Below are 26,111 nucleotides of genomic sequence, written 5' to 3' on the forward strand. Positions count from 1 at the left end.
CCCCCTATCTATTGTTCCACTTTGCTGTGAATTGAGGTCAATTGATTTTGGTGATGCCCAAAAGAGTTTGGTCCTCACCATCCATGTCACAAATTATCATTTGAAGGTACAGATTACATTTTTATCACCTACATACAAAATATGTTTTTAAAACTTGGGGAAAGCATTCAAACATACAAACCCAATATGAAACTGAATACAGTAGCTTGAAGTACAATATATCTCCAGAGTTGACAACAATGTTTTTTCCAATCACAGTGGTGATGAATCAGTGTCCTCCAAACAGGAAGGACTTTATTTTAACATCTTTTCTTCTGCTCCTCCATATTTCTTGGCCAGTTTTGGAGGACAAATATCTCTGTAGCAGTGACGTGCAGTCAGGGGAGGCAGGGGAGGCACAGCCTCACTACTGTCATCATGAAAAGAAAAAAAATGTAAAAGGAAAAAGGCGAGAGCTGAGGTCAGGCTGAGCTAGTTGCTGCCTCACCATGGATGACTCTGCTTAACTGTTTAAAAAAGCCTCTAAAAAGCACCCTCTACTGTGAGGCAGGAGAACTGCATGCCTCATCTAGTCTAACTTTAGGCGTTTTATAATCACTCGAGCAGAGTTAAGCAAGGATTAAAAGCCTAAAAATTCCTGACGTAGGTGAGGCACGCAGTTCCCCTGCCTCATAGTAGAGGGCACTCGTTTGGGCGGGGCTTCTTCAGAGGACCCGATGCAAGAGCAGAGTTGAAATCCTCTCTGAAACAGCTGGAAAAGGTACGTGTGGGTCGGAGGGAGGGGGAGGAATTCAAACTTCATCCTCCTGGTGCGGGGCTTTGGGCAAAGGCTGGAGGGAAGGGTTAGGGTTTGATTGGAGGTAGAGCCACGTTGCCTTTTCAAACCTGTAATCAGTGAAGCTGGGCTGGATCCTTCTGGGGCTGGGGAAAAGTGTGTGTAGTCCAATCCAACATCTCTCTGTGTATGTGTGTGTGTATGTTTGAGAGAGGGGGGAGGGAGGGAGAGAGGGAGGAAGGGGAAGGGAAAAGAAAAAGAAAAAGAAAGAAGGAAAATTCTTTCACAAAGGAGAAAACAAATGCTGTCGCTTTAAATCGGAACTGAGCATGCCTGGCTGTGAAATTCTGGGAGTTGAAGTCCACAAGTCTAAAAAAATTTGAAGCCCACCACTGGGTCAGTGCCTCACCAGCCATAAACCTCACCGCATGTCACTGCTCTGTAGCAACCATTTTCTTCAGAATTCCTAACTGGGCCTTTAAGCAAAAGAGCTTAAAAGCCCAGTTAGGAAAAAAACTGTTAGAGTCGTACTGACCTATTTTATGTTTATTTCCACAAGCTTAGATCAGACACTGTAATAAACCATAGTTATAGTGTTAGATCGGGCAATGAGAAGGCAGACACTGGCTTAATGCAACAACAGCTCTTTATTCAGATAGACAAGTATGTACAATCCAGCAACTGTTCGGTCTGACAGCTCTCCTTTTATAGGGAGCTTTCAGATCTCTTAACCAATCAGATTAAACCTCTGTTCCCGCCGGAACAGAGGACCAGAGTGGAAACTATGGTAGCTAGTGTTAATATCTAACATATAGTTTTTAAACCAGTGGTTGAGTTAAGGGTGAAAAAAACCACCATAACCCATCTTCTATTTCTATTCATCCACATGGGGAAAAAGAAGAAAAATATGCTTAAAAAGCTGATGAGAATGCTCAGGCACAACTGTTTTTTGTGGGTAAAAGAGTGTTAGCATTATCTGAAAACAAGCAGTTAACCTCGCCCTTAAAAATGTCTACATAAAATTCTGACAGCTCAAGAAGACACTGCCTAAAAACATCCTGGGAGACTTAGGTCAAATGAAGAACACGATGGTGTTTTATACCATCTCGAATAATTTCTTGGCTCAAAAACAGAGCACAAAAATGTTTCTGTTAAGGGGAAAATATGCAGAAAATAACTTGAAACTTTGACAGAAGAAAAAAACGAGTGAATACAAAAGATGCAGACAGAGAGCAGATGTAAACTTGTAAATGTTGCCCCCTCAATAGAGATTCCTCAGGCAATGTGATGACCTTCCCTGCCAACCTACCCTCTTCACAGTTCATTTCTTTCTTATGTTTCCTTAATTGTCCCTCAGAGGTTCTGACCTGGAATGGTTTTCTTGATCTGTAGATGCTCAGCACTGCTCTTTTTTGAACTATTATGTCAAAATCAAGAAAGCAAGGTTGTCTGAATCAAACAAATGGTGTGATTTGTTTAGTGATCAGAGGCACTTGGCCAATTCTCTGAGTATATTTGTTATGCCACACTTTTAACAATAACATAATGTCATTATTTGAAAACTTTGAAAGTTGCTCATGTTCCTAAAAAGTATTTATTAATTTCTAAAGTCTGTTAGTTACCCCATGAGAGCTGCTCTCAGTCAGTGTATGATAAAACTCTCTTTAAAAATAAAAATTCATTAATGAAACAATTACTTTAAGAAAAATGTCAAAACAACAGAGGAAAGGGTCTGGTTTAAAAATGGTTATGATTCTCACGGTTAACTATTATTTCTAAGTAGTTTTCTACCATGTCACTCAAGTGAATCTAAGCAATGTGCAAAAATAATGTAACAATAAACAGATACACACACACACACACACACACACACACACACTTTGTTTCCTCCAAAATAAGACCTCCCCAGATAATAACCCCAATCGGGCTTTTGAGCACATACACTAACATAAGCCCTCACCCGAAAATAAGCCCTTCCCAAAAATATTGGAACACAGCAGCAGAAATGAGGTGACCACACTTACCACCTCCTGCACCTCAAAAATACTAAGATCTCACCGAAAATAAGGCCAAGCACTTATTTTCGGGGAAACGCGGTATCAGTGGTGGGTTGCAGGTGGTATGCCCCGGTACGGGTGTACGAGTGCCTGTCGGGAGCACCGGGTACCATTCCAGTACGGTGCTCCGGAAGGCCCACCTGCCCGCCCGCCGTCCTTACCTGTATTTGAGCTCTTCGGCACTTCCGTGCACGGAACGTACGGTGCCTGCGCGATGCTCTGCTGAGCAGCTGGAGCATTGCAGAGGCGTTGCAGAGCATTGCAGGAGGTAAGGATGCATGCGTGTGCTATGCACGCATGCTGCGCGCGTTCATGTGGTGGATGCTGGGCCCCGTTGCACCATACCAGTTGCATGGTGATCCGGAACCCACCACTGCCCGGTATATATATTTATATATTCATACAGTATATATATATATATATTGATCATTAACAAATCCCATTACCATACAGAACAATACTTTGAATAAGCAACACCCATACATAATCTAAATAATGCATACATTATTCCTTCCTCATTCCTCAAATGCCCATTGAAATAGTAAAGTGTCAGTAAGCTTTCTGAACATTAACTGCGAGAAGTTGTTCTGATTCTGGGCGTAGATGATTCCATAACAGAGAAGCTCTATAGAGAAGGTTCCCTTCAAACCTTCTCCCACCAGCATTCCTTAGATGAATAAATTCTACTTGGAGTAAATAATGTCAGAGACACTCAAGCTGTGAGCCATACGAAACTTTATCAATTATTACAATCATACTGAGCTGTACACAGAGTGAACCAGTTTGGTCTAGTGTTTAAGCTGGGCTAGAAACCAGGAGACTGTGAGTTCTGGTCCTGCCTTAGGCATTAAAGCTGGCTGGGTGACCTTGGGCCAGTCACTGTCTCTCAGTCCAAAATGTCAGGCTTAGGCAACAAGCTGGTCAGTCCATTTGTGTCACAACTAACTAATATCTGGTGGATTGAAAAAAAAATTGCGGGTCCTGCAATTGTGGGGAAATGATAGGAAGGAGGAAAAATGGAATTGTACCCAGAACCTATTGGAAACCACTGCAGTTCCCCTAATTTTGATCTGATATTACAATTTTGGAGTGTTCCCTTTAAGACACAGGCAGTTGCATGTGGTACAAGCTAATGCTTCTGAGTAAGCTTCAGGGGCTATTTTGTTTGTTGTGTGTTATAGTAAACCAAATAAGAGGTCAGAAGGAATAAATAGTTGTGCCTCTTGTTCTAGGAATAAGCTTAATTGCTGCATGAGTCAAGGCAGGGCACTAGATCCGTATTCCAAAATACTGAGACTAGACCAGTGGTTGGTTTCAAAAATTTTTAGGACCTCTTGTGTAGGTGTGGCCTGCTTTGTGGGAGTGGTTTGCCAGCCATGTGACTGGGTGGGCGTGGCCAACTTGTAAAATGTGGTGAAACTCACTTAACAATGCACTTCCTTAGCAACCAAAATGTTGGCTCAGAAACTCCAGCATTTGAAGCACACAAGTCTAAAAGCTGTCAAGTTACAAGACTCTTGAACCCCTAACCCTTTAGAAAAAACCCCCGGGGTGTTCAAACTTGACAGCTTTAAGACTTGTGGACTTCAACTCCCAGAATTCCTCCTCTCGCTCTTCATCTTGATGATGTCCGGACGGGCGGGGGGAGGGAGCTGGAACCGGTTCTAAACGGCACTGTAGATTTGTGGAACCTCTTCTATAGAAGAGGTTAGAACTGGCATGAACCCACCCCTGCACTAGACTGTTAGAGTTACAGAAGCATATGGAGAGTTTTCTCATGTTTCAATTTGTCAATTGTTAGCTTAACAACTTGAAAGATGGCTAAACCCACAATTTTATTAACCAATTTCATTGTATTTAAGTACAATGACAATAAAGATTATACTTAAGCATCCATCTATAATTGTCCGACCCAGCTCTACCCCATGTTAAGGGCAGCAGTTGGGGGCTGGCAGATGATGCTGAGGAATGGAGGGGGAGGGAAAGAACTATGCAATCCACCAATCACTTTCCTTAACTTATCCTGCCTGAAATTAGTTACGCTAGCCCTATTCATTGGCCTCTTGTGACAGAACAAATACTTGCAATGGGGATAGTACCATATATCCTGCATAGTATATTTTGCCAGCTTCATTGGATAGCACTTTGAGATAATAATTAAAGAGATAAACTGGTTAAAAGGCCATAATGTAGCAGAAGTAAGAAAATGAAAATTAAGAGCATTTTGATCTATCTTAACTTGAGTAAGTACAGGGGAAGTCTAAGAAGGCAGATAGTTGGCATTGACCAGAGGCCTTTGAGTAAGTGGAGATTTGTGCCCATGAAATATCAACAATTTTAGCCATCGGGGTTTTTCAACTTTCTGCATTTTCACTTTTCAGTTTAATGTCATTTCTTCCAGATAAAAGTCAGAAACAGCTTTATTTTGAGGCAACGTTATCTAATTCCCTGCATGCTAGAAACATTGAGCCTATGGCTTTACCCCTTTACCCAGCCAACCAAGAGTTGTCAATGAAACCTCTCTTTGATCTCAGAATGATTGAGATACTACATGAAAACAGATGGATTTACAAGCAGAAGCAAAGGTAGTTCCACAAAACTCAACCAGTACAGCTTTGCCTTATCTTTCTCTTAATGATTTTTTTTCCATTTCATAAAACTGTACTGTTAGATTGGGTAATAGATAGGCACACACAGGCTTAATGGTAACAATAGCTCTTTATTAAGTACAACAAGTGAGACCAATCCAGCGAAGGTTGAGTCTGACAGCAGCCCTTTTATAGGGAGCTGTCAGACCCTTCGACCAATAGGGTTAAACCTCTGTTTCCGCCGGAATAGAGGACCTTGGTGGAAACCACTGTAGTTAGAACAAGTATCTAACACTCTTCCCCTCTTGGATGGAACAATCCTACTTGTTACGCAGGTAGGCAGGCTTTTGGATAGCTCTGCCTGACCTCCCAGTTCAGTAGGAAGGGTTTCCTTGGACAGGTCAGATGGACCTGTTTGCTCTGCAGCTCCACTTGGTGGAAGCTCCTAGAACCTTTCACAGGCCGTGGCTGGAGCTTCTAGAGCCGGTTCGCTCGGAGCTCGCTGCGGGCCTGCAACATAACCAGATAAGTTTCCTGGTACCCTTGGCCTTGAGCTGGCCATGGAAGGAGTGAGTGTTTGCTCTGTTTGGGTAGGGCTTTGGCTAACTCATGCAGGAGTTACCTCTGGTTGTCTAAAAGTGGAGTTGGAGAGGTGGCCACGGAGTTGATCAATATACCTTCTCCAATTCCTACCGTCCTCGAGCTCTAGGAGGTAAGAGTGAGGGCTGGTGATGCCTATCACTGTGGCAGGAATCCACAGAGTTCCCCCGGCGTAGTTGTGGGCGCATACCGAATCCCCTACGCTAAATGTCCGAATCTTGCTTATGGAGTCTGTGGGCGATGAGGCAGAAAAATTGGGGTGTAGCCAGTCTGAGTGGGACCTTAGCCGGCGACCCATGAGAAGCTTGGAGGGGCTTCTCCCTGTAGTGGCACTGGGTGTGATGTGCTGAATTAGCAAACTTGTGTTTGCCAATCTCCCGGGCCCATCTTAGAGAGGGCCTCTTTTGCAGACCTCACCATTCTCTCTGTCTGACCATTGGAGGCCGGATGGAATGGCGCAACCAGGGCATGCCTGATTCCCTGAGCTGCTAGGAAGGTCTCAAATTGCATGGCCATGAATTGGGGCCCATTGTCAGAGATCAAGATGTCAGGCAGGGCGTGCATGAAGAAAAGTCTCCGTAGCACCTTGATGACCGCTTCTGCCATTGTGGAGGTCATCAGGACTACTTCTAACCATTTCAAGTAGGCGTCCACAACTATGAGAAATGTCTGGCCATGAACTGGGCCAGCAAAGTCAATGAGCACCCTAGACCATGGTGCTTGAGGTCACTCCCACTCCTTTGTGAGCACCTCTGGGGGAGCTGGACTGGACTCCTGGCATGGTGTGCAGGTAGCCATCCATTCTTCGATCTCCCTGTCCATGTTAGGCCACCACACGTAACTCCTAGCCAAAGACTTCATCCTAACAATTCCAGGATGCTCTCCGTGTAAAGCCTCTAATACTGCAATACGCAGTTTAGGTGGAACAACGACCCGGTCCCCCCACAGTAAACAGCCTTTAACAACAGACAGGTTATTTCTCTTATGATAATACATTTTGAAATCAGACCCAACAGGCCCCTGGGGGCCACCCCCTCCACACCCAGTTCAAAACCTGTTTGATCATGGAGTCTCTGGCAGAGTGGCGGGCAAAGTCACTAAGCGAGACGGAACCAGTCTCTGAACAGTCAATGTGAAAAACTGTCATCTTGGGGGTAGGGTCTGCGACTAGTTCATCAGTGCTCTCATTGACACTGGTCACTTCCAGCCCTAGGGCTTTGAACAGTCAAGCCCAGGAGGCTCCGCAGGTTTCTGCTGACCACCGTCACTGGGAGCTGGCCGCTGAAGTTGTTGAAGTTCACCTGGAAGGTGCCTTAGCCCACGATGGGGACTCGGTTCCCCTGGTAATTGTGAGGCGGATGTCAGGGGTGCGTAGATGTTGTTTCTTCAGGCTAGGGATAGCCTACTTCAGGGTAGACCACGGCATGATGGTCAGTGATGACCCGGTGTCGATCTCCATCTCGCATGGAGTGCCCTCGATGACGACTGTGACTTTCAGCTTCTTTGACCGCCTTGTGTGGGCTTGGCCAATTAAGGTGTGATGGGTGACTCTGTTGTCGCCCCTCTGAGCGCCGTGGTGGTGGCCGCCATGCCCCTTGGTTGAGCCTCTGCTAGCGGTTAGTTCGGCTTTGTGGCTGCCGAGTCGTCAGGGGGAGCTTGCTTCGGCAAACCTTGGTGATGTGCCCCTTTCACTCGCAGCGCTGGCAAATAGCTTCACAGAGATGGCAAAACGATCTGGCATCGTCTCCTCTGCAGCTAGCACAAGGCAGGAGATGCGGTTTGAATTTGTGAGCCAGCTGGGCGCAGCTGATGCACATGCGGCAGCTGTCATCTTCTTTGCCTCCTGAGCTCTCGGCCTGTGCAGCCTTGTGATGTGAGCATGCACTCTTCTGCGCGTCCTGTGAAGCACCCTGGTGTTGCAGGGTTTCTGCAGACTTAGCGGCTGATTCTGATGCCCTGGCTTTGTCCAAGGCAATTTGCAGAGTGAGGTCAGACGTGGCAAGTAACCTCCTTTGTAGGTTAATGTCCTGCATGCTGCAAATTATGCGGTCCAGAATCAGCTCGTCCAGGTCTCGGAATTCACAGTACGAGGCGGCCTTGCGAAGTGCTGCAATGTACTCATTTATCGATTCGCCCTCTTTCTGGTTCCTGATGTTAAACTCATGCCGGCAAACGTGCTTGGACGGATTGGGGGCATAGTGGGTCCTCAGCATCTGCTGGCGCATGGACCAGGCAACTGATTGTAGTGGTGTCGGCTCAGAGAGGTCTTTCGCCATCTCAAACACTTCCTGGCCACAGTATCCGAGGAACATGTTCTTTTTGCAGCCTTCAGAAAGGCCCATGAGGTCATTTGCCTCAAGGAAGCAGTCAAATCGTAGCATGTACGAGTCCCAGTGCTCGGTGACTGGGTCATACGGAGTTGATGGCCATTTTGTGTTAATGGCCATTTTGTCTTCAGAGGGCGTTTTGATTTTGCCACTCAAAAAGGGCTGCTCAAAGCCATGCTGAGCTCCAGGCTGGATGTACTTGCTGGATTGCTATGCTCTTTTTGGTTTGCCTAGTTGCCTTTCAATCCCACCCTCGTTGCCAGTGTTAGATTGGGTAATGGATAGGTACACACAGGCTTAACGGTAACAACAGCTCTTTATTAAGTACAACAAGTGAGAACAATCCAGCGAAGGTTGAGTCTGACAGCAGCCCTTTTATAGAGAGCTGTCAGATCCTTTGACCAATAGGATTATACCTCTGTTCCCGCCGGAACAGAGGACCTTGGTGGAAACCACTGTAGTTAGAACAAGTATCTAACATGTACCAATGAAAATTTGCTTCTCAGATTCAGTGCCATCTAGGAGTTCTCTTAAAGTTGCAAAGGGAGCTGGGATGGATAGACTATGCTTGTTAATGGAAGTAAAACAATTGCCTTATCTCTAAGAAAACTTACTCCCTTACCTGATATTGTCATTGCAAGCTGACCCTGGCCTAACTCAAACAGGCAGAGTATACGCTTAGGAGAGAAGAGATAATGTTTCAGGAGCAATTAACAGGACCAGCAGGCATTAGCTAGAGATACTGATTCTCATATCCACAGCACTTTAATAGGATGCATAGAAATATAGTATAGATACTGTGAAATACAAAGATTCATCACTAGTGGCAAAATCTATATCAACTCTTGGTCATTCTCCCAGTATTCTCACAATACCATCTGGAAAGCAACAACCGATCGATATAAAATGCAATATTGATATAATACATTGTTGCTGCACTTGTAGCTAGAATTAAATATTTCTTCTATCCAATACCTTGGGCAGAAAAGAAATGTGCAGTTCTGGAGGGGGGTGGGGTTCTGTCTTCTCTCTAGGAGAGTCTGAGATTCAGTTGGAGCTCCAGTTGTGTCCATAGGATATGTACATAAGAGAAAATCGAATTAATGGAAACAAAAATAAACTGGACTCTTTTTCTATTTAATAGATATTTCATACAGAATATTTGTGGATATTTCACAACTGGAACCTAGAGAAAGACTATTAAGTATCTTGAAATGTGGTCAATGGAAAACTGAAAGTCTACCAAGCCACTATTCATCTTCCTTTACTATTCATTCCTTTTCATAGATATCTGAGAGCTCATTTACCCAATACATCTGCAGAAGCCAAACCTTCATGCGCATACAAAGATATTCACCCTGAACATGCGACTGCTTGCAGAAGACATTTGTCATTTGAGCAATGTCAAGGTGGAGCTTAATCAGTGCACTCACATGGCAAGCACTTCAGTTTTCTAATGCTTAGCTAGGCTATTATTTACATCAGAGCAGTCAGTTGTTTTAGTTTTCAAGGGAACAAACATTATGTGAAAACTAGACCTACACAGTAGCCATCGAGTCATGGAACTTGCCATCAGATCGGTAGATATCTGGTTCATGCAACTTTGTTTAGACAAAGTTTGCCCTGCATGGACCATTCCCGGAGGCCTCATTCCTGACTTCCCACACACAAACACACATTGAACATAATCTCAATCTATATAATAACATATATAAAATGCCTGGAAAATGCATATTTGGTAATTGCAACAACAACCAAGCATTTATCTGTATGATATACAAAATCTCTATCCTAATATCATGGTTATGGAGAATTTCAATTGTGTATGTATAACCGCACCATAAACTTACATATACTGTGTAAATAAAATTCTGTGCCAATGTAACCCACATTCCTGAGTAACAAAAGCTATATCCTGCAATCTAAACAAATCTTGGAAATATGCACAGATTTGTTTGTTTTGAATATTTGTTTTTCCTCAAATGTTTCATCTCAGGACAAAGAACTATGCAAGGTTTTGAAGTTGCTGTTTCACTGCTGGAAACCCGATCTAATCTTCTCCACTCTGGTTTCAAAATAATCAGAATCAGAATCAGAATCTGGTCTCTTGTGAATGTTTCTTGCCTGTAGATTATCTTATTTAGAAAGAAATCACTCTGTAATAGTGATGCCGACTTTTTTCACACATGCACACCAACTGGTTCTGTTATATGCACATATATCGTATAATTTATAGGGACGTTCCGGTTCTGTATTCAGTACAGTAATAAATAGAAAGCAATGCTTATAACCACCATTAATATATGGTCTTTACTTTTCAGTGGCAAGTATTACTTGTGGTAATTTGATGAATATAGAAGCACAGGTCTGAGTTGTTACACTTTTTCAATTATGTTAAGACTAACTTGCGGGATCGTATCCTGCCCCATACATCCCTGCAACCAATTCGCTCTCACAGAGAGGGACTCCTCCAGGTGCCGTCCACTAAGCAATGCCAGAGGGCGGCGCTGAGGGGAAGGGCCTTCTCTGTGATGGGCCCAGCCCTCTGGAATGACCTCCCCCCCGACATTAGGACAACTACCGATCTCCGCTCCTTCCGCACGAAACTCAAGACCCACCTGTTCCAACTAGCTGGCCTGGCTTGAATTACAACTACATTTTCTAATCCCCCCTGGACAATTTTAAATCTAAAATAACTGATTTTGGGGGTATTTTAATTGTTTTAAATGTTATTGTGTTGTTTTTAACTTATGATTATTTATTTATGAATTGTACAATGTTTTGATTACCTCCTCCTTGTCATTTATTTGTATATTGAGTTGTACGCCGCCCCGAGTCCCTTTGTGGAAAGGGTGCGGCCTATAAATTGAATAAATAAATTAATTAATTAATTGAATTAATAAAGGTGTGTGGGTTAATCATTTTTTTAAATCCTCATTTTCACTGTGTTTAGTAAGTAAATAAAGGTAAGAAATTTAATTAGATATCTCTTCTTATAAGCGTAAATCCACAGACAGTCTGATTAATCTACAGCAGAGATGTCAAACTTGCAATGACACGTTATGGCCACATTACGTATCACAACTTTTTCCCCCTTCGCTAAACTGGGGGTGGGGTGATGCATCTGGCCATGAGTTTGACACCCCTAATCTACAGTATAGTAATCCATCCCCCAATTCTCAAATGTCTAAACTATGGGGTAATATCAGTGGTGGGATTCAAATAATTTATCAACTGGTTCTCTCCCCTAATGACCAGCTGGATAGGCGTGGCTCGGTGGCCATGTGACTGGGTGGGCATGGCCAACTCAATGTCACTCAACTAATGGGTGCTTCATCTTCGCTGTTATAATGTAATAAGGGTTAACCGGAGAGGCAGTTTCTGTAAGCAGGGCAATAAAGATTAGGCTAGAAGCAACACCAGAATGTTTCCTTCCTGCCTTCCTTACAGGATTAATCCTGTAAAGTGGAAAAAATGAAGTAAGAGTTCTTCCAACTGGTTCTTCGAACTGCTTAGAAAGTTAACAACCGGTTCTCCTGAATAGGTGCGAACTGGCTGAATCCCACCACTGGATAATACTCAGGTTCCTCTTATATGGGAAAAACTGTGGGTTTGCCCTGGTATGCATTTAAAGTTTGAAGTTTGGTGACAAGGACACAATGGCCTATAGCAGTGTTTCTCAACCTCGGCCACTTGAAGATACGTGGACTTCAACTCCCAGAACGTGGCTGAGGTTGAGAAACATTAATACAATCGCCATCTTTGTAAAAGTTTGTTTTGTGGATGTTGAGGGATAACTGCCTGTCTTACAAAGACAAAATGTACCAATGAAAAACAGAGGAATCCCATTTCTAAACAGCAATAGTATTCATCTTGACCTTTTCTAGATTCTGTTTTATAATTTCTTTTGTGCTTTGGAGATGGATCACTTATGTAACTTGTCATGTGCTATTTATAAGGGTTTCCCTGTGTTTTTTAAAATGTAATTTGACATCTTCCCCTTCTTTTTCTTTTGTGATATTTTGTTTTATGCAGGCAAATTTGATTTCCTTTCCCCCACCAAAGCTCTAAACCCCACTATTCCTTTAGTATATGTTGGTAACAACAACAAGGACAAAAAAGAAACCAGATTCAGGCTGATACTTTTATACTGATAAAAGTATATTTTTTAAAAAACCAATGGATGTTTCTTGGCAATAGAAGTGGTTTTGCCAATGTCATTTTCAGTAATGTTTTATCAGTTGCCCAGTCTAGCCTGTGCCCTGGAATTATTGGGGGACAGTCAAGTCTTAGCCAGATGCAATCCTGTTGATAAAATTTCTATATTCATACAACAACAGCCAAGTATTGTTGCCACCTGCCAAATATGAAAGAAAGCCAACTTCTATAATTAGGGCAAATCAATGCAATTACATACCTTCTTATGATCCTTAAATATTTACAGGAGAGGTTGTGTTTTTTAAAACTCTGTCTTTGCTATTTTTCTGTTCATATTCTTTGTTGGAAACCCTGCTTACTTTTTAGTGACTTTACTATCTATTTCGTTCCTCAAAATTACACACACACACACCCTTTTACAGGTTCTCTAGATTAAATCACCTTGTGATTGCTTAGATACATTTGATTTATTGCACTGATGTTATCTAAAGGTTTATGTATCAAGACAAAGTTTTTTTTCTGATATATTTTTAACCTCTAGCATGAATATCGTGATGGCATTCATAAATGCCAGGAAGGAAGGGAGGGAAGAAGGAAGAAGGAAGGAAGAAGAGAGGGAGGGAGGGAGGAAAGGAGGGAGGGAGGGAGGGAGGGAGGAAGGAAGAGTTTGTTCTGACATTTGTAATATAGGGAAAATCAACATTTTTAAAAAGTATAATAGTTATAAACATTCTCCTCTTTCCACTTAAAAAATATTCAAACTTTTGTTTAACAGTAAAGAACAATTCAAACTGAAAAAGGAATAAAAAGAATAAACTGTGCAAGAAAATAAAAAATAGAAAAAGAAAAACACCTAAAAATTGACTTCCAACCCTCATCACAAGTACAAACAATTTCACTATGTAACAATAGGTGTGAATGACTTTGGGGGATAAGGGAAAGAAATGCTGCCTAGGAAACAATCAGGCAAGCGAGTGGGGTTTCCCTCAATGACTTAACAGTCAGAGAAAGCAGCTTAGAAAAGACTAATTGATCAGATGGTTAAAAGTGGCAGTGGGAAGTTTGTGTCTTCAGACTTGCAAGATTCTTTTAATGTAGCCTCACAGGTGTAGATTAGAAATCTATAGATATAGATTTGGCTCATCTAGGTGTATCTTCTGTCTGGTTTACCTGGGAGGACTGACACACCATCTCACACTTCTTAATTAACAGATATAAAACTCTTCACCCGCACAACTCAACACTTCACTATAGGCAAATCTAATACATAATGTTCTCCAGATGATAGCAAAAAGTCCAGAGTCCTAAAATAATACTAACAAACAACTCATCATACCACATATCAACTCCTAACTGTAAGCAAATCTACAATTAAAGGGCAAAAATGGTCCTAATATCCTAGTATGAATAAAGGGTGAAATTTAACATAGCAAAGTGGGACAATTTTTCCTCTACAGAAAACAAGCTCATTCTTTACCTTAAGTGAAAGCACAATCACATGCAGCACCAACTTAAATGCTATCCAATTAGTAACTGTAGGGGGGGGGGAGTTTTAAACACCATGTTAACTGTAAGCAAATCCAATACACAACTTTTTTCTATTCTAGAGGTCAGCACATCCAAAGAAAACTACCCCAAACACACAAAAAATCCATTTTAACCTGATCAAATAAACTGACTTTGTGTTCCTTTTTATGCATAGCAATCTTTCTCTTTAATCCATTCAGATGATTATGATCCTTGCTTGAATTTCTTCAAAACTTTAAAAAGCTTCCTTTCCAAGAAGAAATTATCCCAATTGCTCTCTGGGATTGTCATTTTTATGTCCTTCTTAATGTTTAAAGCCCCATCGGGTTAGTTTTAATCGCAATGACAAATTCTTGTTCACCTTGTCGTCAGATAGACTTTGTTGCATATCTTGTTTTTCTGGGAACAGGCTGTTTCTAAGAAAATGCAATACAGCTGACCAGATTGATTCGTTCCTCAAGAATGCCTCTGAAAATCATTAGAAGTTGCTTATCTTGCTATGTCTTCAATATCTAAATAATTTATATCTCATGAAAATCCATTTATTCTTTAAAATTATTTTAAAAATCTTAATAGTCCAAAATAAAATAGTCCAATACTTTCTGAGTTCTGAGCATGTTTAAAACTTTCTATGGCCAAACTCTTGTTTTGCTGTTTCTTGTTTATTGCAAATTCCTAAAGATACCATTTCATTTCTTACATTAAGGATTGAAAGAAATACCCAGTGTTTCCAGCCTTGTCATTTTGAAGTTATCTAACTTCTTTAAAGCAATTAATGGGTGAACTTAGTTGTCCTGTGGAAGGCTCTGACTGTAGCTGGAGCAAGTTTGGCAAATCCCCTCATCTCCCGGTTCTTCCATCCTTTAAAGACTGCTGCCTTGCCAGCTTCTTGGAAGGAGAAATTGTTTGGAGCATAACACATCTCCGGCAATCTCACCTCTCTATTTTCCAGAGAAGGTTGAAGGAGTCAATCTATTCTTCAGTTCCTAGCCACAATTACTGCATTTTACATGGAGCTGTCTTCAATCTGCCATTCTTTGCCTGAAGTCCTATACTTTCAACTATAAAAGTGCTGAAGAGTATGAATTAGTACATACAATGCAGGTTTCCAAATTTTGCTTGATGGACTTTGCAAATAGAGAGGGAAAGGCAGTACTACATTCTTTTTCTGACTTTTTAAAAATATTCTAATTATTCCTTCATTTTCTCCTGATTTTATTGTTTCAGAAGACCTCCTCTCAGAGATCCAAGCCTAGTTTTGTTCATCATATAAACGAGAAACTGGCTTTAATACTTGGTTTTCTAAATGAAAGTTTACACCCAAGAGTACAATCTGTAATTTCTATGTAGCAGCTTCCATTCCTGCCAAGTCTAAAACAATTAGTTTAAAAAAGGATCACTCCTTTCCTTACTGGGTGCTCCTTTCGGCTTTCCACATTTAACATATTAATATTTTTAAAAGACAAAGTGAAGCCTGGGGAAATTGCAAGGAAATGGAAGATTCAACACTTCTGACCCATGTTGGATGCATTTACACCAACTAGGCAGCCACATACAGTTTAGAACGGAACAGATTTCACAGGCAAACCTCTGTGGCCATTGAAAGAATGAAATAGCATCCTTAAGAGAAAGGGGGGGGGGGGGGGGTTACAACCAACAAAGAAACAACGAAGCTCAGAGAGTACCAAGAACTCCACAGATCAACCTTGAGCTATATATTTTCTTCTGTTGAAATGACAGCTTGCTTAAAATTGCTTAAAATTGTATGATTCGGGAGATTAGCTGAGTTTTAATTATTGTGGAGATCAGGGTTCCCAGATGCCAAATTAACAAATAATGTGCAGTTTTTATCATTAATAAAAATATTAATATCATAGTGTCACATACACATAACTAATTTGTTTAGCAGAAACAATACATAAGAATGCCCACAAAATAAATTGTTCCTGGAAATATTTACACTGCTCTCTCCTCATTTTATAAAAATCAGCTTCAGTAACAAATAAAAGAGCAAGAAAAAAATAGCTGAAATGTGAATTTTTTTAAAAAAAAATTCTATCAGCAAGTCTCTACCCAAAGGCATTTATAATCTTACAGTGCAAACTGCTGAAGCTCCAGTATTTGGATAATCAACTTTGGTTTCCGTAGTATGGCTGGTGGCTATTGTAAAATACACAATATTGTAACAAAATTCTCTCTTTTAAAGCCTGCCCATACAATATTAAGGGTTTACAATAGATTGTTTTTGAAGTTATAAACTGTTCTGGGAGGCCCCTTACCTAAAAAGTAGAGGGAAAAAATGTAATACATAAAATAATAATTAACTGATTTTTGATACCTCACAGCCATCTTTCAAATTGCAATGTTTTGTTTTATTTCCACTCTTCCAACCCTTTCCCCTCTCTTAGTTATCCAATCCATCGTATTTAAATGGAATGTGTCTCCCGGTGAGGATCAGAAAAAACCCCGACAATAGTAAACGAAGCTGAGTAGAGCAGCTGGCTGGGGAATTCTGGGAGTTGAAGTCCACAAGTCTTAAAGTTCCCAAGTTTGGACACCCCTGCCTTAGTATATGTAGGTAACAACAAGATTCAGGCTGATACTTTTATACTGATAAAAGTATATTTTTAAAAAAATCAATGGATGTTTCTTGGCAATAGAAGTGGTTTTGCCAATCTCATTTTCAGTAACGTTTTATCAGTTGCCCAGTCTAGCCTGTGGCCTGGAATTATTGGGGGACAGTCAAGTCTTAGCCAGATGCAATCCTGTTGATAAAATTTCTATATTCATACAACACCAGCCAAATGTTGTTGCCACCTGCCAAGTATGAAAGAAAGCCAACTTCTATAATTAGGGCAAATCAATGCAATTACATACCTTCTTATGATCCTTAAATATTTACAGGAGAGGTTGTGTTTTTTTTAAACTCTGTCTTTGCTATTTTTCTGTTCATATTCTTTGTTGGAAACCCTGCTTATTTTTTAGTGACTTTACTATCTATTTCGTTCCTCAAAATTACACACACACACACACCCTTTTACAGGTTCTCTAGATTAAATCACCATGTGATTGCTTAGATACATTTGATTTATTGCATTGATGTTATCTAAAGGTTCATGTATCAAGACAACGTTTTTTTTTCTGATATATTTTTAACCTTTAGCATGAATATCGTGATGGCATTCATAAATGCCAGGAAGGAAGGAAGGGAGGGAGGGAGGGAGGGAGGGAGGGAGGGAGGGAGGGAGGGAGGGAAGAAGGAAGAAGGAAGGAAGAAGAGAGGGAGGGAGGGAGGGAGGGAGGAAAGGAGGGAGTGAGGGAGGGAAGAAGGAAGTGTTTGTTCTGACATTTGTAATATAGGGAAATTCAACATTTTTAAAAAGTATAATAGTTATAAACATTCTCCTCTTTCCACTTAAAAAATATTCAAACTTTTGTTTAACAGTAAAGGACAATTCAAACTGAAAAAGGAATAAAAAGAATAAACTGTGCAAGAAAATAAAAAATAGAAAAAGAAAAACACCTAAAAATTGACTTCCAACCCTCATCACAAGTATAAACAATTTCACTATGTAACAATAGGTGTGAATGACTTTGGGGGATAAGGGAAAGAAATGCTGCCTAGGAAACAATCAGTCAAGCGAGGGGGGTTTCCCTCAATGACTTAACAGTCAGCGAAAGCAGCTTAGAAAAGTCTAATTGATCAGATGGTTAAAAGTGGCAGTGGGAAGTTTGTGTCTTCAGATTTGCAAGATTCTTTTAATGTAGCCTCACAGGTGTAGATTAGAAATCTATAGATTTGGCTCATCTAGATGTATCTTCTGTCTGGTTTACCTAGGAGGACTGACACACCATCTCACACTTCTTAATAAGCAGATATAAAACTCTTCACCCCCCCCCCCAACTCAACACTTAACTATAGGCAAATCTAATACATAATGTTCTCCAGATGATAGCAAAAAGTCCAGAGTCCTAAAATAATACTAACAAACAACTCATCATACCACATATTAACTCCTAACTGTAAGCAAATCTACAATTAAAGGGCAAAAATGGTCCTAATATCCTAGTATGAATAAAAGGTGAAATTTAACATAGCAAAGTGGGACAATTTTTCCTCTACAGAAAACAAGCTCATTCTTTACCTTAAGTGAAAGCACAATCACATGCAGCACCAACTTAAATGCTATCCAATTAGTAACGGGGGGGGGGGGGCGGGGGGGGGGAGAGTCTTAAACACCATGTTAACTGTAAGCAAATCCAATACACAACTTTTTTCTATTCTAGAGGTCAGCACATCCAAAGAAAACTACCCCAAACACAAAAAAATCCATTTTAACCTGATCAAATAAACTGACTTTGGGTTCCTTTTTATGCATAGCAATCTTTCTCGTTAATCCATTCAGATGATTATGTTCCTTGCTTGAATTTCTTCAAAACTTTAAAAAGCTTCCTTTCCAAGAAGAAATTATCCCAATTGCTCTCTGGGATTGTCATTTTTATGTCCTTCTTAATGTTTAAAGCCCCATCTGGTTAGTTTTAATCCCAATGACAAATTCTTGTTCACCTTGTCGTCAGATAGACTTTGTTGCATATCTTGTTTTTCTGGGAACAGGCTGTTTCTAAGAAAATGCAATACAGCTGACCAGATTGATTCGTTCCTGAAGAATGCCTCTGAAAATCATTAGAAGTTGCTTATCTTGCTATGTCTTCAATATCTAAATAATTAATATCTCATAAAAATCCATTTATTCTTTAAAATGATTTTAAAAATCTTAATAGTCCAAAATAAAATAGTCCAATACTTTCTGAGTTCTGAGCATGTTTAAAACTTTCTATGGCCAAACTCTTGTTTTGCTGTTTCTTGTTTATTGCAAATTCCTAAAGATACCATTTCATTTCTTACATTAAGGATTGAAAGAAATACCCAGTGTTTCCAGCCTTGTCATTTTGAAGTTATCTAACTTCTTTAAAGCAATTAATGGGTGAACTTAGTTGTCCTGTGGAAGGCTCTGACTGTAGCTGGAGCAAGGTTGGCAAATCCCCTCATCTCCCGGTTCTTCCATCCTTTAAAGACTGCTGCCTTGCCGGCTCCTTGGAAGGAGCAATTGTTTGGAGCATAATACATCTCCGGCAATCTCACCTCTCTACTTTCCAGAGAAGGTTGAAGGAGCCAATCTATTCTTCAGTTCCTAGCCACAATTACTCCATTTTACATGGAGCTGTCTTCAATCTGCCATTCTTTGCCGGAAGTCCTATACTTTCAACTATAAAAGTGCTGAAAAGTATGAATTAGTACATACAATGCAGGTTTCCAAATTTTGCTTGATGGACGTTGCAAATAGAGAGGGAAAGGCAGTACTACATTCTTTCTCTGACTTTTTTTTTAATATTCTAATTATTCCTTCATTTTCTCCTGATTTTATTGTTTCAGAAGACCTCCTCTCAGAGATCCAAGCCTAGTTTTGTTCATCATATAAACGAGAAACTGGCTTTAATACTTGGTTTTCTAAATGAAAGTTTACACCCAAGAGTACAATCTGTAATTTCTATGTAGCAGCTTCCATTCCTGCCAAGTCTAAAACAATTAGTTTAAAAAAGGATCACTCCTTTCCTTACTGGGTGCTCCTTTCGGCTTTCCACATTTAACATATTAATATTTTTAAAAGACAAAGTGAAGCCTGGGGAAATTGCAAGGAAATGGAAGATTCAACACTTCTGACCCATGGTGGATGCATTTACACCAACTAGGCAGCCACATACAGTTTAGAACGGAACAGATTTCACAGGCAAACCTCTGTGGCCATTGAAAGAATGAAATAGCATCCTTAAGAGAAAGGGGGGGGGGGGGGTTACAACCAACAAAGAAACAACGAAGCTCAGAGAGTACCAAGAACTCCACAGATCAACCTTGAGCTATATATTTTCTTCTGTTGAAATGACAGCTTGCTTAAAATTGCTTAAAATTGTATGATTCGGGAGATTAGCTGAGTTTTAATTATTGTGGAGATCAGGGTTCCCAGATGCCAAATTAACAAATAATGTGCAGTTTTTATCATTAATAAAAATATTAATATCATAGTGTCACATACACATAACTAATTTGTTTAGCAGAAACAATACATAAGAATGCCCACAAAATAAATTGTTCCTGGAAATATTTACACTGCTCTCTCCTCATTTTATAAAAATCAGCTTCAGTAACAAATAAAAGAGCAAGAAAAAAATAGCTGAAATGTGAATTTTTTTAAAAAAAAATTCTATCAGCAAGTCTCTACCCAAAGGCATTTATAATCTTACAGTGCAAACTGCTGAAGCTCCAGTATTTGGATAATCAACTTTGGTTTCCGTAGTATGGCTGGTGGCTATTGTAAAATACACAATATTGTAACAAAATTCTCTCTTTTAAAGCCTGCCCATACAATATTAAGGGTTTACAATAGATTGTTTTTGAAGTTATAAACTGTTCTGGGAGGCCCCTTACCTAAAAAGTAGAGGGAAAAAATGTAATACATAAAATAATAATTAACTTATTTTTGATACCTCACAGCCATCTTTCAAATTGCAATGTTTTGTTTTATTTCCACTCTTCCAACCCTTTCCCCTCTTTTAATTATCCAATCCATCGTATTTAAATGGAATGTCTCCTGGTGAAGATCAGAATAAAACCCGACAATAGTAAACAAAGCTTGAGTAGAGTTTCTATTTGATACTCCCTCTTGTATACCTTCCCCTGGGTGGCTGTCACCCTCTTTTTCCTCCCGATACTTAACAAAGCTTTTCTCCTCATCCACCAGATGCCACTATCCTTCTGCTGATATCGCAACAACCTTTCCCGGCATCCAAGTCATTTTCCCAAAGTTTTGCTCTTTTTCTTCCTCTCTCTATACAGACCCTCATGCCAGAAAACCCCTCACCAGCTTTCTCCGATTAGATTCTTTCAATGAATTCTTCCCTGCAATCTGTTATTCCTCTCAGAAATAGTTAAAACACTCTCCATTCAAGGCTTACCTAGGGCTCAATTATCTTTTTCCCCCCTGTTCAGAATTGCCAGGTGCAAGTTAGAGTTGCTTTCCTCTCTTGATAACCCAAGACTCAGCATATCTTCCCTTCCCTTCCCCTTACATCTCATTGCAATATTTATCAGCTAACCTCTCAGTCAGTATCTTTATTGGCTAAATATTCTCTCTTTTCTTTTCCCCCCCTTTCCTTCTTTTTCAAATCTCAAAAGGTAAGATGAAACAAAGTCACCAGTCAGAAACTCCACACCTGAAAGGATAAACATGTCCCTGCACAGCCAATTGTCTTACCTGGAATAGTGACAGAGAGCACCAGCCAAAAGTAGAAAATCAGATGTAGGAAGCAATCCATGACTTTGCTCTCTGCTTCGCTTGTGCATCAACCCTTCTCTTTAAGGTTCTACAAAAGCTCTGATGTTAACACTTGGACTCTTGCTGGCTTATAGCATTCCACCTCCTGCTTTGGCAGACTCTCATGGGTCCTAAAGCCCTCATGGTTTCATTACCTTACACTTGTTTCAGCAAGCGAAGATCAAGACTGTTGAAAACGAGTACCCCACCCTGCCCCATTTGAGTATACTTACATGCAATCATTGACATTCGCCTGGATTGGTGATTTTGATCATTTTGCATCTAATTTTTGTTCTGTAACTACCTAGAGAAATGTCTCAGGTTGGTTATAATAAGGTGCAAATTGAAATAAAGGTAAAGGTTCCCCTTGCACATATGTGCTAGTTGTTCCCGATTCTAGGGGACGGTGCTCATCTCCGTTTCAAAGTCGAAGAGCCAGCGTTGTCCGAAGATGTCTCCGTGGTCATGTGGCTGGCATGTCTAATTGCAGAATGCCCATGGAACGCTGTTACCTTCCCACCAAAGGTGGTCCCTACTTTTCTACTTGCATTTTTACATGCTTTCGAACTGCTGGGTTGTCAGAAGCTGAGCCAAGTAACGGGAGCTCACTTCATTACGCAGCACTAGGGATTCAAACTTCCAAACTGCCGACCTTTCTGGTCGACAAGCTCAGCATCTTAGCCACTAAGCCAGTCAGGTTGGTTATAATAAGATGCAAATTGGAATAAAGTAAATTCATCTTATTTTGTTCCCTGCAACAGTATAAATACAGTAAGGAAATTGACTATTTTTGAAATACTTGGACAGATGAAGGTTTTAATGACTACATTTCCTGCCAAAGCACATTTTTATAACTTAATGTTTCCCTGATATAAAGGGATGTTTCTAAATACATATATTGCATTTGGTGCTATTACTATTGAAGAAAGTTAGCACCCACCCCTCCTGGAAGAATGAATTATTTTTGGAAATTTTTTAAAAGGCAGAATATTATATTTCCCCAGATGAGAAATTGAGAAACATGCTCGTGGAGACAGAATCTCAGCCCCAGCTCCCTGCCCCCAGCAGGTATTTGGTTGAGAACCTGGTCAGCCTATCTACAAAACAAAAGACCTCAGTTCCAGGATGATGGGATTAAGGCATGACTCTCCAGGACATAATAGGATTATCAATTAGCAGAGCTCACCACATGGCACAACCAAGTTCCTTCATTACATCACCCAGCAAGGTTCAACCAAACTTGATTCTGACAAACATGACTCCACATGGGAGTCTGCAACCAATAGGATACATGCCATTGCCACAGGAACAGGAAGCTCAAGTTCAAAGCCCAAGAGAGGGTATAAATAACACTCACTTTCCACTCCATGTGGTCAGCTACTCAGGACTTCAAACCCATGTGGTCCTGTTCACCATTAAACCATCCTTCCAATAAGCCTCCATGTTTCCAGTGTCTTTCTCCCCACTTGGAACTGATCCCAGATGGACATTTCTTCCAAAACCGTAACACAGAAAAAAGATGGAAGGTTTGAACAATTTCATATGTTACATACTGTAGATTTGGTTTTTGCCTTTGGAAAGCCAAGGGAATGTTTACATTTCTGTCTCCTTCCAGAAAAGTCTATTTCATATCTGTATTTTTAAATACTTATAGGTCAACAGTTATAGGTGGGTTGCTCCTGGATTGGCCCGGATCGGGGGAAACAGTAGTGGCAGTGGCGGGAGGTTCCACCCACCCATCCGGACGCTTCTCTCCATGCACAGAAGCTTCTACGCATGTGCAGAAGCGTTGCACACGTGCACAAGCGAACCAGTAGTAAAAAAAAATGGAAACCCACCACTAAGTTATAGGTGTATCTACATCGGGATTTAGCCTCTGAAAACATCACTAAACCTTTTACTACATAGATCCCACCTTGATAAAGACCCAGTTGGAATTGGCTGAATAGATTAATCTCAGAAATTCAACCCTAATCTTTACAATGTTCTCCAGTGGAAGTGAAAAAGGAAATGCAAGTATTTGGAGAAGAGTTCCTTTGGATGAAACAGGCTGGTAATACTCCAAAATATCTGTTATACTCTAAGATTGTATTAGACAGTACAATTCTAGAATAGCACAATGCATTATAACCACAATGACTTGCATCATCTGTGAGCTCTCAATTACTCACTTTTTTGTTTCAACCTGGTCAAAGTGATAATCCTCCTTGCTCTAGCAAATCAAAGAAGTCCTGCCTGCTAAAACATCGATTTGGTTTACAAAAGGGTCCAAGATTCAAAAACTAAGATCTGAAAGTAGGTGAGAAAGCTTCCCTAAGGCTTAAAACTTGGAAAGCTGTTGCTACGAACTATAAGCAGGTGGTTGAGGATAATATGACTTCTAGTTCAGTAGACTTGAAGGACACCAGATTGGGAAATGCTGCTGTGCTCAATATTGAGTTATATGAACCAATGGCGCAAGAAAACTACAAAAAGCCATTGCAGTTGAGCTTGACTTGAGAGATTCTTTGGGTTACTGTTCTGTGGGTAGATCTAAATCCAAGCCAAAAAAAGGAAAGGGATAACTGCTACTGAAAATGCAGAACAGGGGAGGTAAAACCAGGCAGTTGACTTGCTTCTCAGTCAAAAGAGGCAAATTTCTCTTGGCCTTTTGTAATATAAAGCAACTGATGATGTTACCTAGTTAGATAATGAAATGCCTGCAAGGAAACAACCAAGGTCAGAGAGCGCCAATAATTCCACAGTTCAATCCTGAGCTTCACATATTTTATTCTCTTATAAATGTAAATGTCTTCTGGCCTCTTGTTTCAGTTACAAATCCTGCCTGTCAATGGCATGCTAATATGAATCATGACTAGTAGATTAATGTGTTATGCACACTTCAGACCTCAATTAATTAGCCTAGCCGACCCATGGAATTTGTCTGGGGCTAAACCAACTCCTTTCCAGTCAGCCAACTACACCTATGTTGTGTGATCATCCTATCTGAAGATCCTAACTCATCATTTTTGTCTTGATCGGATGTTGAGGGAGGTTTAACTTCCCTCCAACATCTGATTAAAACAAAAGGCCAAACAGGTGGGGTGAAAATGGGGTTTTACTTATTTGGATGGAAATGAGTAAGGATGGTTAAAGTCATTGGTAGTGGCACTGTCTATGATTTTTTAAAGTTTTTGGCAGACTAAATAAAGTAAAATAAAATGGTATAAATGAGTTGCTTATCTTGTTACAGTGATGGCGAACCTTTTTAGCAACGAGCGCTGAAAAGGTCGCACAGAAATGGGCGCACACACTTGTCGAAGCCCACACTCCAGAAAAGGCAAACTTCTGGGTTTACCCAACAATCAACTGCTTGGCTTGCATGTGCAGGCTGGTTTTCAGCACTGCCATGCGCACGAAGGACAGCTGATCGTTGGGCGCATATGTATCCCAGAAATCTAAACGACAAACAGGCAAGGCCACGCGGGCCGAGCAACATGGCTTCCTATGCCATTTTGGGCACATGTGCCATAGATTCGCCATCACAGTCTTGTTATGTCTCCAATAAAAACTACCAGCACTTGGGAGAACTACAAGTGACTCAAGTCATTGTGTAGTCCTGGAGCACAGAGTTATGCCAGTTATGGGAATTGCTGCATTGTGCAAAAACAGCCAACAAGTCGCAGCACCTTTTCTGGCCAGCTGCATTGGTTGTATCCTGATGCAATGAACTGCAGATCAGCAGTTCCAGTATGTGTGTGTGTGTGTGTGTGTGTGTGTGTGTGTGTGTGTGTGTGTGTTGGGGTGGTGGTGGTTCTCAAAACACTGGGCATTTGGATCTGACTTGGTGTTTCTAGGATTTACCGTTTGTGAAATTCCTGAACCAAGTGCTCTGTACGAAGGAAAAGCTTGTACCATTTCAAGAACAAAAGAGTTGGGAAGAGAAGAATAATGTGCATTTGAGCTTGACAATACATTTCACCTCTAGGAGCTTGGCTCTGATTTCTTACATACTGTAGTGTATGGGGGCCAGTGCTGCATCATTGATCTTGCAAATCAGTGCACGTTAGGGGAACCAATAATTTTGCAGGCTCAGTAGACTGTTTCTTTCTCATCCAACTCATTTAAATTGCAGTTTGTAAAATGTTTCACATTGCAAATTGCAGAGCTAGAACTACCTAATAAAATTAACTTTGCTATGCATTATGAAATTCATAGGGATGCGAGATAAATACCTTTTAGGACCAACTTATATTCACACTGCAATCTCTATAATGATATCCTTGTCCTCCACATTAAATGTAATTAATAGATAAGAGCTCTTCAATCATGTTAAAATCTTGTTATCTGACTGGAGTGTATATAACAGCTTTTTAGCCAGGGAAAGAAACTGATCTTCCTTTGGGCAAACAAAACAGTTTCAGGTTCTTCATTTCTATACTGTAATTGAAGAAGATCATTCCATCCAAGTATTCTTATATATACAACTCATTTTTAAGTAAGATCACTATAAGTGTAAATAAAAATACTGTGAGATACTTGGATATTTTTTCCTGCAGATTTTTCACTTGTTTGTATTCATCCCAAAACTTTTGCTTGAGTGTCAAAGTCTAGCGTGCCAGACCAGTTTATTAGATCTTGTATAGTGTTGTGATTTCAAACCATGGATCAAATTTTTAACCAAAGACTTTCCATTGGTCAGCCTGAAAAACAAACCATTCCATTCCAGC

General features: G+C 40.5%; 1 protein-coding gene across 5 annotated transcripts in view; it reads right to left on the reverse strand.

Annotated features, from left to right (window-relative positions):
• Positions 1-21,458, reverse strand: part of LTK (leukocyte receptor tyrosine kinase) — a 140,305-nt gene extending 118,847 nt beyond the window's left edge. For 2 of the 5 annotated variants that reach the window (XM_081935729.1, XM_081935727.1), the window contains exon 1: positions 21,343-21,458. In XM_081935729.1, the coding sequence (XP_081791855.1) occupies positions 21,343-21,403 (61 nt within the window). In that variant the 5' untranslated portion in view covers positions 21,404-21,458. Of the gene's footprint in view, positions 1-9,322; positions 9,339-16,370; positions 16,389-21,342 lie in introns of those variants that run through there. The other 3 variants (XM_081935733.1, XM_081935731.1, XM_081935732.1) reach the window with 3 other exon arrangements.
• Between the last annotated feature and the right edge of the window lie 4,653 nt (positions 21,459-26,111).

This window comes from Natrix helvetica, assembly GCF_964273705.1.
Source record: "Natrix helvetica genome assembly, chromosome: 1".
NCBI classification, from domain to species: Eukaryota; Metazoa; Chordata; class Lepidosauria; order Squamata; family Natricidae; genus Natrix; species Natrix helvetica.